Source organism: Leptidea sinapis, chromosome 24, assembly GCF_905404315.1.
Source record: "Leptidea sinapis chromosome 24, ilLepSina1.1, whole genome shotgun sequence".
In the NCBI taxonomy this organism is placed as follows: domain Eukaryota; kingdom Metazoa; phylum Arthropoda; class Insecta; order Lepidoptera; family Pieridae; genus Leptidea; species Leptidea sinapis.
The window spans coordinates 11,444,554-11,458,577 of NC_066288.1; the positions used below are offsets into that span (position 1 = coordinate 11,444,554).

Below are 14,024 nucleotides of genomic sequence, written 5' to 3' on the forward strand. Positions count from 1 at the left end.
TCATGCCTTCCTTAGGATATTCAATTAAGCGAGACACCAAACTTACTGAAGCTGATGGAGGCTGAGGTTGGCGTCATTGTCATTGGATACAAACATCATTGGGAACTGCTAGAAACCAATACTGGACAGGTAATACGACCTCATTACATTTCATAGATGATATCAATAATTAAGAAAATAGTAAAGGATAGACATATAACACATTGTAGAAAAAAGCAGGAGGAGAGGCTGAAGATGTCTATAAAAGGCGCTGTCTTCCTGGCGTCGACACACTTCCGCTTCAACCGTTGACTAGTTATTACGTTACTCTGTCGGATTACTGTTTGATTATAAGTCAATCTGAGATTACTTGTAATTTATTCTTAGAAGCTAAGAGTTTGTTTGTTTTAAAGTTTCGTAACGTTTCTGTATTTAATTTTACAGTTAATTATTTAGATGTTAGCTTTTTTGTGAATTTTTGGTGGGTGGTATTAAAATAAGATATAAATATCCCTGTTGCGGCACACCACTAGTGCCTCGAGTGAGGCGCGAGAACGAAGCCTCCAGGCCCCACCACTCAGTTCGCCAAGGACGGTCAACCGTCGCGCACTCATCATAATTAAGAAACCTATCGGCCGCGGCACTCAAGTCATATTTGTAAAAGTCAATTAATATACCATAGATTCAATACAGTTTTGAAGTATTTATTTATACATTCCCGAGAAGGAACACTCCCTTTTGATCTTATTTCCTAGACTATAAACTAGGCTATTCTACGGAAAAAGATGGAAATTTATAAAATTTAAAAAAGAAATACTGATTAAAATTACTTTTTGTCAGATTAAAGAATGAGATTATTTCTTTCTTAGATGATTTATACGTCAAGATAGACTGTGGCAGCTGTGTACACGTTGAAAAAATATCAGCGACTTTTAACCTCTATTTTCAGCAACGCACGCACTCTAAAACAAAGTGATACATAAATCGCGAGTGTGCGATGTATGTTGTCATATGCCTAACAGCAAGAGGCTCTATTTAGACGTATAAATTATCAAAAACTCTTTGCAATTCAGCGATCTTGGTTGGATATTTAAAGAAAATTAGCATTGTTTTCTAGCCTGTGAAACGTGCTGAAAGTTTCGAAGACAGTGTTTCGCGACGTGGTGCTCTTGTTAACGCTCTACGGATCGGTGACGAAAGAGATGGACAGCTACTGCTTTGCTACAATCGTTAGTATTTTATTGTTTCATTCATTCATTTATTTGTTAATTAATAATAATAATATTGACACACTTTTACACAAATTGTCCTCTCACAAACTATTCAAATTTTGTATTTTGTTAACGCTAACGATAATTCATACGCCAACTGTTATATGATAATATAAAAGCATAAAATTACGTTTGTATGAGTATGTCGATAATGGATTTTTTTAATTGCTTGTCCCCTTGCGAACGTGATCAGCACATTCAAAGATTTTTTAACTTCAAAAACTTGATTCCATAGGAGTTAAATGTGATCGTGAACATGTCCACAGATACTTGTCACTTCGAGAGATTAACAAGTAAAGGTTTGGAGAGCGACTGCGAATACGACTTCCACTGGACAACCGTGCCCACTGCTGTTGGTAAGAACACAATCCTGTCTTGTATTTTCCAATTATTATTAATATTTCATAATGAACAAGTAACGGGAACACGAGCATAGTCTCTAGTTTAGATCCGCCTCGCAGGACCAATGTGTGGCTTCTTTCTAAGACGTATGGATTGTTTTTAAGTTGTTATATATGTAGCACTGGTTTAATCTGGCTTTATATATAGATATTATGCAGGTTCTTGTATCGCTATATAAACTTGTATCTTCTATCGACTCCAATCTTTAGGATAAAGTGGAATAGGGTAACAATTCCTGTTAAATTTAAATTTAAGCCCCAGAATAGATTTCGTGGGTAACCACAAATATTAGACCGTTTTGCGTTTCACCGCTCTACGACAACACTCCACTTACTGCCTGCGTAGTATCGGAATATGTGTCTCGTAATCTTCAGCAATTGCCAATGCTATGCTTGTCTGGAAGGCAAAGCCAAATTGGCTTCGATGGAACTGGAAGTCAGAAATATAGTAAGACCATACTTCAAGCTAGCCAGCGTTCTAGTGCTGCACCAAATATTATAACTGACGTATTTAAACACGGCAGAGAAAAATACATTATGCTTGCTCAGCTATGTAAAACATTACTTTGTAGCTTTGGTATAAATGTTTTCCTACACTCATTCCCTTACCTTACACTGATGTAGTTACTTCTAACTTACTAATCGACTTAGAGCCTAGGTGACTAAATTAAAATGTAGTCAACACGTCTATCCATATTTGTTTATTTACCTTATTCTACGTTTCCCATTTCAGTTTGTGCGTTTCCGTATATAATGGCGTTCGCTGAAGACTTGTTAGAGATTCGGCTGGTCGCGAACGGCTCCTTGGTACATGCTGCCTGCATTCCAGGACTCAAACTGTTATGCGGTCGAAAGGTTATCTAACTCTACATACATATAAATAGCAACAGTATTAACTATTTAATAACTGTTTAATTTAGTGACAAATGATTGCAATGTAATTAGTTTTGTTCTTTAAATTGCCGAGAGATGACACTATGCCTTTTTAAATCGCGCTATCATTTGTTCTCTGGCATTTATGTAGGTCAAGGTATTATCCAGGATAGTGATTGAAACTGACATCTCCGCAAGCCGGATTCAGGTATGGCGATACCTGAATCTTGAAAGAAACCAGGGAATGTTAATTTCAGTTCATCATCCATCAGATTCTGGAAAGATCTCATGCAACACACTAAATATACAAAAAAATTCAATGACCTCTGGAGAATACCAGTTCAGATCTGGCTCGAAACACCAATGTATAACTCCTTTCTATTAGTGTAGATTGAATTTAAATTGTTATAGATGTAGCACTCGTATTTAATCGGTCTAACGTAACAGCGTTGGAGCTGCTTGCCCGTTTTCTCTCCTATAAAATAATTGTATTTTCCAGGATATATTCTACGTGGCGTGCGCCCCGGAGTATGTACCCTTGAGTAGAGAGATAGACCCGTCTTTATCTCTACATGACAACTACGAGCTTGTACGCCAAATGAGCAAGATGAACGCCTACTCAGTGGAAGATGACGAACATCCCGAACAAAAGTATGTGTAGATTTACTGTGATCAACAACTTTTTTTTAATTAATATATTTCGACAAAATAATGATTGTAGGGTACTTGTAGCACTTATTGGAAGTATCGGGCTTAATATTCTAATAAAGTCTTTGAGTCTCGACAATTCATTTACACTTTGCAAATTTACAAACAATTTTCGTTAGATATAATTTCTTATTCGATGTATACTTACATAGATATACCTACATTAATTATACAATGGAGGATGGCGAGAATGGACCCACATAATTTAAAAATTAAGGAAGCATCGTACAAGTACAAGTCTATTTTAATTATAAACTTAAGTTTATACTATCTTTATACAAAAAAATATCTTAATACGGGAGTCAAAAGAAATAAATTATTTTAATTTATTAAAAATAAGTCATCTTGCATCTCAAGAGCACTAACGAAACGTTTTGCGCAATTGACATCTACATTTTTTGATATGACAGTCATTTTTTATATGGATTTTCCGACTCCATCAAACTATCTATACCTACTAAAATCAGTAATTCAGTAGTAATTCAAAATAAGATTCAATAAGATTATTATCGATGTTTGATAATAAAATCTTTAAAAGATTCGATACCTGTTTGAAAAAAGAATGAATTGTGAATCCTCAATTATTAGCTGCTGGCCAACCATCCACATATACATTATATATTATCTTTTAGCAGACAGTAATTAAGCATAGATATACGATACAAATTATTGATTGAACAATCAATAATTGTAGGTTATTTTTTACTTTTAGCTATATCTTTTTTCTCCCACTTTTTAGACTTACTTACGATTTGCTTTTTTCTTAGTTTTGTTACGTTCAACAAGTTTCCATGATGGTCGCTACTTCTTTCAGTGGGTCCCAAAATACATGCATCCTTGCCATCCTCCAATATTATTATCTTGGCAGAAAATTATTAATAAAGTAAGTGAGATAGGGTCTTACTTATGCCTTCGTTTGAAATCTATTTTCAGAACTGACCAAGCCCATCTCAATCGCACACCAGAAAACAACTCCGGTTCAAGTAGAAGTAGTTCAATATCATCAGAGCAGGAGAACATCAGACCGCCTCTGCAGAGAATGACGCCCATATCTCCACCCACGTCGCCACAAGGTAACAAAGCTTTTTACCTACTCCATCAGAATTTTGTTTTACCCCTTATATTCTGATTCCTACCGGTCAAACCTAGCATCGTCCCACATGCTATAACCAAATAGCATGCTCACAATCAAATTTTGCGGTTATCTTCTACTGAACGTTTTGAAGGAACTTTCTTCTACGTATAACTAAACTATAGATGGTAGTGGTGTACTTTTCTTGTTTTATTCCGGTTTGAAGGGTGTTGGCGCCGGTTTAATAAAATTTACAACTGAAATGATATCGTAACTGCTTTGGTGAAATGTGCATATAATCAGGACCCTCTTGTTCCCATAATAGATACTGGTATTTTCAAACACTAATAAAACATCCATGCAATAGAACAAAATAAATATAACCTAACAAATGTCTGACGTTGAACAGCTACGTGGTAAACTTATATGCCATGGTAGGTGGTAGAGGTATTCAAATTCAAATATTTTTATTCAAAATCACTTATTGAACGTCAGAAACTACCGCCCATTGAAAAGTGACTGCCTCAGACCTGAGAAGAATAATAATAATAATAATAATAATCCTTTATTCAACTAATAATATGTGGTACAAAATGTTTTTGTGCCCTACCCTCTGCGATAGGATACCCTGAGTTGCAGAGGCTAGGTCCTTCCGAAAGGCTATCCATTATTAAACATAATTAGCAAACTCACTAAAAAGAGGTATGTGTGTGTGCGTGTATGTGTATGAGTGCGTGTATGTGTATGAGTGCGTGTGTGTGTAAGTGTGTGTGTGTGTGTGTGTGCGTGTGTGTTGCTGTGTGTGTGTGTGTTTTTTGTTTTTTATGTATTTGTTAGTATGTCAAACTGTGCACAAGATTAAATAAATGTTAGTAATTGAATATTAAGTTTTAATTTTAAGAACATTTTCTGTATCTTCGTATTTTAATACTATTAGCCATGATTTTAAAGATTTTGTTAACGAGAATTTATTTACTTTACTTATATTTTTATTATATTTACTGAAGTAGTTGTAAGCGTATGCCGAATTAAATTCATACTGTGACTGAGCAAAGCCTGTTTTAGTGATTGGGGTACGAAATGTGTTTATTCTGTTATTATCATTAGAATTTATATTACTTTTTACATGAAATCTTGAAATTATTCCATAAATATATTGCTGACGGACACTAAGAAGTTTACTCTCTTCATGTAATTGGTTGGTTGGGTACCTAAACGGCTTATTGAAAATTGTTTTTAGTAGAGTTCTGTGCGCTCGTTCTAACTGAAGCATAAACGTTTTGCCAGCTCCACCCCACGCACAAATGCAATAGGTCATGATTGGAACACAGAGACATTGAAACACCATCATAGTTGTCTCGACTGGTGCCACGTCTCTTAGGTTTCTAAATAATGGAATGAGACGTTTTATTTTATTTTTTGTATTATAAATGTGGGCCGTCCAATTAAGGTGTTCGTCTAGCGTAACACCAAGGTATTTTATGGTTTCCTCTTTGGCTAGGATGTTACATTTACAATAAGATCGATTGTTTTTCCGGTTACAAGGATACGTGTGTATTGGGAGAGTAAATTGTCCGTCAGGATTATTTCTGTTGGAGATATTGAAGCACATATATTTAGTCTTAGCAGTATTGACAGTTAGTAAACTATTTTCCAGCCAAGACGTGATTTGGCTCAATCCTTCTTCAGCTAACGATTTCACGTCATCCCACTGATTTCCATGAAATAAAACCACAGTATCATCGGCAAAGCAAACGATACGTCCTGATGTGGGAGAAATCTTACAAAGAGGGTTGATGTAAGCTAGGAATAGTGTAGGGCCCAAAACACTTCCCTGGGGAACTCCATAGTCAATGGTGATAAGATCACTAGTAAGATCGCCTATCTTAATACACTGCTGTCTTCCATTAAGATAATTTTTGAACCAGTCCAAAGCTATTCCTCTAATTCCCAAATTGGAAAGTCTGTTAAGTAAGATAGGAATTGAGACTGTATCGAATGCTTTTTGCAGATCTAGGAAAACGCCTATGCATTTATTGCCACTATCTAGGGTACTAGTGATATATTTAGTAACCTCAAGTACTGCATCCAGAGTAGATCGATTTGACCGAAAACCAAATTGGTTTTGCGCAAGTAGCTTGTATTTTTCAAGAAACTTGGTTAATCTGATATTAACTATTTTTTCCAAGATCTTACTAAAAACACTCAGCAATGATATGGGTCTATAGTTTGAAGCAACTTTTTTGTCACCACTCTTATGAACCGGAATTACAACTGCCTGTTTAAAAACCTCTGGGAAAATGCCACTAGAAAGACTTAAGTTAATTAAATGAACAAGCGGTTCTAAGAGTAAATGGGCGCAAGAAACTCAGCGGGCTTTTTTTTAATATAAAAATATGGATTACAATGTGATATCGTACAATAAACATTTATAATTGAAGAGCCTGCGGGTGTTCGCTTTATTCCGTGGTGTCATTAAGAAATTTGTTTACGCTATAGTAACCTTTCTCACATAAACGTTTTTTAACAATTCTTTTAAATTTCGTAACAACCAGTACACGATGTCAGATAGAGCATTGTTTACTTCGTCATATAAAACTTGGCTTCGTTTCACTTTGAATATAAGTGAAGTGTCATCCGCAAACAATACCACCTTGTGTTTTTTTTCTACAAGGTTAGGTAGATCATTTACATAAATTAGAAAGAGGAAGGGTCCAAGAATAGACCCATGTGGTACCCCCATATCGAGATGAGTCCCAGGAGATCTTCTGCCACCCTCTGAATCCTTTTATTTAAATATGACATCAGAAGATCGAGCGCAGATCCTCTTATACCATAGTGACATAGCTTCCTGACCAGCGTTGAATGTTGAACACAATCAAAAGCCTTAGATAAATCACAGAAGATACCAAGTGCATTCTTTGATTCCTCCCAGGCCTCAAAACTATTCCTGTTGAGTTCAACACCTGCATCCGTAGTCAAGCGTCCCCTAGTAAAGATAAATTGTTTTATATGAAGTAACTTATAAGTGTTAAAGTGAGTAAGCATTTGGCTTTAAATATTTTTTCAAAAATTTTACTTAGGTTCGGTAACAATGAAACAGGGCGAAAGTTTTTCGGGTCAGAAATGAGTCCCGATTTAAATGTTAGTGTAATTTTCAGAAGGTCAGGAAACACGCCATGTTCAATACAGCTATTAAAAACTAGTGCTAGATATGGTGCTATGACGTCAATACCAGAACTTATAATTTTTACAAATATGCCCCATATATCAGCAGTTTTTTTCATTTCTAAAGATCTGAAAGTTTTAATTATTTCTGCTGGGCTAACAACACTAAATTTGAAATTTTGTTTACATTCCTTAACATTTTCCAAAAGAAGTGACTCAGCAACACTGGTGCAGGAGACAAGAGTACTTGAGATAGAAACGGGAATGTCAGAAAAAAATTCTCAAAAGAAGAAGCTACTTCCTGCTCAGATCGGATTTTAGTATTGTTTATTATTAAATTATATTCAAACTTGCAGTCTTTTGGTCTTCCAGATTCCCAGTTAATAACTTTCCAAGTCATTTGTATTTTATTTGAAACATTTTTAATTATTTCTCTAATATGCATTGACTTAGCAATAGTACATACTTTCTTAAATAATTTTGAATAATTTTTCACATATACAAGAAAAGATACATGATCTCTCACTATATAGTTCATATAACCGTTTTCTGTTCCTATGAATACCAGCTGTTGCCCGGTTGTTGAATGACAAGAGACCACCCGAGTTGACTGTCTTTGAAGTAAATATAGAAGCAAACTCTTGTTTTAATTATTTTAAATAACTTACCACACATCTCATTTAAAGTACTGTTATAATTCAAATACGAATTTGAGAGTTTTTCCGAAACATTGCCTCTATATTTCTCCATTCGCCTTTTATTTACCGGAACAAACATAAACTTTTTAATTGAAGTACATTTGCTTACTTCAATACTCAGTTTACTAATTATTGACTGAGAAATAGGTTTATAATTAGTAAAAATATTATCAATATAGCTTTTAGAGGTGCTGGTTACTCTAGTAGGTTCTAAGAAAATATTTGATAAATTATATGATTTAAACAAAGATTTGAATCTAATACTTGTGGTGGATTTTTTTAATAAGTTAATATTAAAGTCACCACAAATCATAATACATTTATTAGATTCTGATAATTTTGAAAGAACTTCCTCCAATACACTCTCAAATAACTCATATCATCGGGGGGTAAGCCGCCTCGTGTAGCCTTTAGTAGTATACTAGTTAAATTCCACACAGTAGGTCCAAGGGACCTTGGCCAGACGGGATCTGCAAGTTCTTTCCCAGAATGAACGAGGATCTTATCAAATTCGGTTAGGCAGCGAGACTAACACGAGCAGTGAAGGCGATCATGTGCTAAAGACGTACGTCGTAATTTGTCTTTACGTAGGTGCGAGAGGTATACGTGCTAAATCTCAGAAGATCTACTGAACCTTGGCTGATCGAGATCTGCAAATTCTATCCTAAAAGAAACGAGGTTATTATCAAATTCGGTAAGACAGAGAGAGTAAGACGTGCAGTAAAGGCGATGACATGCTTTTGTATATCGTAGTGCGAGAGGTATACCTCCTAAATTTCTCTTTGAAAGTATAAAGAACTTTAACCGGTCGAGACCTGCAAGTTCTTCCCAAAAACGAACGAGGTTCTTATCAAATTCGCTCGGCAGTGAGAGCATACATATATACAAATGGTCTTGTTGACCAGATAACGTGAGGGTGTCGAATTTGAGTGACGGTGTGTGCGCGCATCGTAAAAATTCACTCGGATAATTTGTCCGAGTAAATGTTTATGGTAAAAGAAGTTTAACTTCAAAAATATACAAAATTTCTAATTAGCATGTAAACCGTTACTCGATACGCAGATGTATTGACTCCAAAATTTGCAGTGATACCAGAGAACGCAGGTCGCTGCGTGCGCATCTACAAGATACCGCAGAGCAACCTCAGCGCTGCCACCTACCAGCGCCAGTCCGTCTCCACAGACCAAGTCGTGACCTCGTTCTTCTCTGACAGGTGATAATATACCATTTAGAAGTTAACAATCTATAGCTGGGTACCGACTTCGCCTGGCTTTTTAAGTAGGTAATATTAATATGTAAAAAACATCTCTTTATTAGTAGAACATCAATGCTAAACAGCCAATATTTTATTAAATTCAATATGGACATCCTCGACTGTTTTGTTTTAAATTTTAAGATAATTTTCAGACAGAGCAGCATTAGACAAAAGCTAGCAGACTTGCGGCTGGACAGCAGAGTAAGCGCTGATATGGAAGATTATGGCACAACTACACAACACAGCACACGATAAACTTAGATCAAATATCTATAGATAGTGTACATACTGGCCTTTAACATATAATTTATACAACTCCCAGAAGTGAGGAATATCACTTTAAAAATAATAAAATTGTATAGAATTTATGTTTCAGTATTATTAAATAAAATTTGAAACGCAATTAGCATAGGATTATTTGAAAGGGAACAGATATAATTATTGTTTTATCACAAGCAGTAACTCCAGTTCCAACTTTCTTTTATCAGTTTGATAAAATCCAACTTTTTTATGATAAGTGCGATAGTTATCCAAATGTGATGAGTTTTTCTTGTGGTGTGTACAGACTACAGATTGGTGAAATGTAACATGAAGCTCATTGTCGCTCAGCGGGCAATGGAGAGGGCTATGCTCGGAGTTTCCCTGCGAGATCAAATCGGAAATAAGGAGATCCGTAGGAGAACCAGATGGTTGCGAAATTGAAGTGGCAGTGGGCAGGGAGGAGAACCCGTGATTTGTCGGTTTTTCGAACGAACGCAAAGGGGCGTGTTCGCATGGCAATGAAAGGTAGAATGATACATGTTACGTTTCACCAGTCTGTACTCACCTTTACAAATCATATGTAGGGAAAGTACGACCTACGTGCATGCATTGATCAAATCGTGGACGTACGGAAAAGGAGACAGGTCAAGTTTCAAAAATAAAAAAGCTTGTGTGAAAAAAAACGTTAATGCAAGTGTATAAATGTAACTACCTAGCTTGTCTAACGGAAATCGGCAATATTTTTGCCTCTGGAAAATTGGTCGTGATGATGTTTAAGATTAAGCGTTCAAAAGACTTATGACTTTCTTCATCTTAGTCCATAAGGATTGTGGGTTACCAACTGGTGAATGTTCACAGCAAATTTTCCGTGCAGTCTGCGACGCCTGTGAAATTATAAAAAAAAATAACTACATAATACGTGTTGATTAGTCAATTTCATCAATCACGTCGATATTCGATCCTGTTATAAACAGATATGTGTAATATTGGAATTCGTCTCTATGTTTTTGTATATGTTTATCAGTCTTGTTGAATTATAATATGGGAAACTAACCTACACCAAAATTGTTTTTGCCCAGAAACCTACCTATTTATTGTAATCTATAATAAGAGTTTTTCTTGTAATAGAGTATATTGAAAAATGATTTAAATACTTTAATTGTATTTTGTTTTAGAGCTGATGGTCTTGTTACCAATGCTCTAAAATCTAAATAAATAGAACAACAACAAAACAGTCTTGTTGACGTATAGAATGACAGTCACAAAATGGCGTCGATGTAGGCTTTGGCTAAATTGTGGTGTAAATTGCACAGAAACCAAGTAAGAAAAATAGAACTATTCTAAGTGTCGGTATTCGAAAAAAAAAAGATCGATGTAAAAAAATAGTCCTAAAAAAATCTCTATGGTAGGTAATGGTTTAAAAAAAACTGAAATAATCCATTTTTATGGCCATAGGGGCCATAATAAGAGTTATGAATTAAAATATATTATATAAGTACTTACATGATTATACGATTGTTCAAGTAATAATGTATTAATGTTTATAACTGTTACAAATATATTTTCGTTGTAATTAAGATTAATTAGGTAGGTACCTAAATCAAATAAATATTAACTATGTAATATAATTAATACGTAGGTCTTTTTAGCAGAGCAATGTACGGTATAATTTTTGGTAACTTAAACTTATTATATATTTAACTACCACATGAATATAGGTAATCATAATACGTTAGTAGGTTATATAAACCCTTAAAATGTAATGTTCTATTTTATTTATTTAAGAAGTTATTGTACGTATGTAGTCATAGGTAAGGAGACAAAAAGTGATGTGGCGTAGCGAAATATAATTTTGTTAATAGGTTATTAGGATACACAAATAAAGCGGGCAAGAAAAAATAACATCTCTAACGGAGATGCAGCAATATAGAAAAAAAATCAAATATTTTTATTCAAAATAGGATATAAAATCACTTTTTGAAAGTGAACAACTACCACCCATTCGAATTCGAAATAAAATTTTAGATTAGATAATATTAAGTAAATTAGTACTAAGTTTAATGTTTATAATTTATATTATGTATAAAAATGTGTTATCCTCATAATATATACAAAATGCGTATCTCGTATAAGTAAACTAAATGCGATGCAAGAGAATTGATATTGAATTAGTTATGTTAGTCTTATGGAAATGTTACTCCAATACATAGGTACTTACTCATAATATAATGTATGATGTGTTTACGTAGTCGCTTTTGTTTAATGGTCCGCCCATACTGCTGTTATAAACATTTAATCACAATGTCTGTGAATGTTAGTAAACATTTCCAAACAAAAATTGTTAGTGAACAGATTGTAATAAATAAAACGTTTGTTATGCCTTGTTTGTACACATATCTATTGTATCCATGCGACAGCAGGGTATTCGAAGAGTCCTGGGCCCGTTCTAGCATGCTCCGCACAATATTTTTAAATGTTAAAAATGGTTGTAAACATTTTACATCAGCGTAGGAACACTCAAAAAATCTAATAATTCCTAGCATCTGTTAGCAAGTTTGTAAACATTTTATAACAGCAGTAAGGGATCACTATAACTGTAGAAGTTGGTGTAATACCGTATTTATATATCTAGTATCTACCTAGATATTAGTGCGACAAAAGTTTTGCTTCCTTGAATGATTGAGAAAGCCAAACAATATTATACGTACTTTTATACTTAGATCTAAAAATACTTATTGTTATATGATATTCTATGTAGACTTAGAGAAAACACTAAATGTAGGTATAAGTATTAAGGCAACACCAAATGAGAACCAAAGATATTATTAGAAATTAAAGTTATACTATAGATATTACTTATATTTATTTGTAAGAAGATATTAACCTACCTAACATGAACAAGTATTGTTTGACATTAAACTTCCAATATGGATGATACACGCAAATTGGTAAGGTAGTTGTTGTACATGTCCACTGTTCGACTATTATATTATAGGTACATATAATAATAATAATATTATGATGTAGGTACTGTGGTAAATACGTATAAATAGTTACAGTGACTTGCAAGTTGTACAAGCATCATAATTAATTGTAATGACTATATCGGAACTATACTAAGGCCAACGAGACTAGATAAATAATGTAAACAAAGTTCAAAACATTTTTCTTTGAATAAATTTTGTACAAATTATGGATTCCCTATTCTAATAGCTGTATTAGACAAGGATGATTCGTAGGAAGAGTTCGAATCGTAACGGTCCGTTTGTTTACATTCTCTATCTCGTCTCGTTAGCCTTAGCATACTACACTATAACACGTCATTTAACAAAATGTGTTAATGTATATTCTCTTCGTAAGTAACGTATTAGAACTAAGAACATTTTACATAAGTAAACATTAATATTGAACTATTTTAAATGATAGTTGAACTGTATTTTAACTTAAACACATGGTCAGATTTTGTACAGCCGAACAATCGGACGCGGTCTGGCGGCGGACCATATTCAATGGTAGGTATGTCCCATTGTACATCGCACAAAATTCCACCTCGCACCATCCAGAATTGGTGCGAGGCGCTCACCGGACCGTCCGATAGTCCGGCCGTACAAAATCCGACCATGTGTTTAAGCTATTATAAAACACTCGACGAGACCCGCATAGTGATGTCATTAATTTAAAGTAGGTCGATATTTAGTATATACAGACCGAAATGCTGATATTGTCATGCGGGTAATTCGTATTATCTACTCAAATTGATTGTTTAAAATAGTGAACATTACTAGTCATTGTATTATATAAATTGTGTAACATTTATGAATTTAAATAAAAATTAACAGTTGTATTTGGGATTATCTAGAATAAAACTACGTCCAAATTTGAGATTAGCAGTTAATGTTGGTACTAATATATTATATGTATTCTTAATTAAGTATTTATCTATATTGAATTATATTATTAACTTTCTTGAAATCAAAGTTGATTTCGAATAAAATATATTAGGATTAATTAAGAGCAGTCATTGTTTCATTTTCTTCAATGAGTTTATTTTTAATTGAGACTGGTCGTTCGAGTTAAATTAAAATTGATTGAAGGAGCATAATTGAAATAATGACTAGCTGTTAATCTGTCATTACAAAAAATATGAAATATTATTAAACGTAGGTTTTGACTATGATTATGTCATGCTATTGAAAATCAACTGTTCCATTTTTGAAGTGGGTACAATATCTATTTGTGTGATTTTAAAATACCTCTGAAAATGTTATGTACCTGTGTACATAGATATATTTTAATGTTTCACAATAACTCATTGGGTATATTTATTGTAGTTTTACA

General features: G+C 34.0%; 1 protein-coding gene across 1 annotated transcript in view; it reads left to right on the top strand.

Moving 5' to 3' along the window:
- The window catches only part of LOC126971902 (GTPase-activating Rap/Ran-GAP domain-like protein 3), a 327,877-nt gene extending 314,755 nt beyond the window's left edge, over nucleotides 1-13,122 (top strand). Inside the window, exons 18-25 of the mRNA XM_050818416.1 lie at nucleotides 16-129; nucleotides 1,097-1,208; nucleotides 1,517-1,606; nucleotides 2,385-2,506; nucleotides 3,024-3,175; nucleotides 4,166-4,305; nucleotides 9,257-9,383; nucleotides 9,578-13,122. Coding sequence (XP_050674373.1) covers nucleotides 16-129; nucleotides 1,097-1,208; nucleotides 1,517-1,606; nucleotides 2,385-2,506; nucleotides 3,024-3,175; nucleotides 4,166-4,305; nucleotides 9,257-9,383; nucleotides 9,578-9,680 — 960 coding nt within the window. The 3' untranslated portion in view covers nucleotides 9,681-13,122. The remainder of the gene's footprint in view (nucleotides 1-15; nucleotides 130-1,096; nucleotides 1,209-1,516; nucleotides 1,607-2,384; nucleotides 2,507-3,023; nucleotides 3,176-4,165; nucleotides 4,306-9,256; nucleotides 9,384-9,577) is intronic.
- The last annotated feature ends 902 nt before the right edge of the window (nucleotides 13,123-14,024 follow it).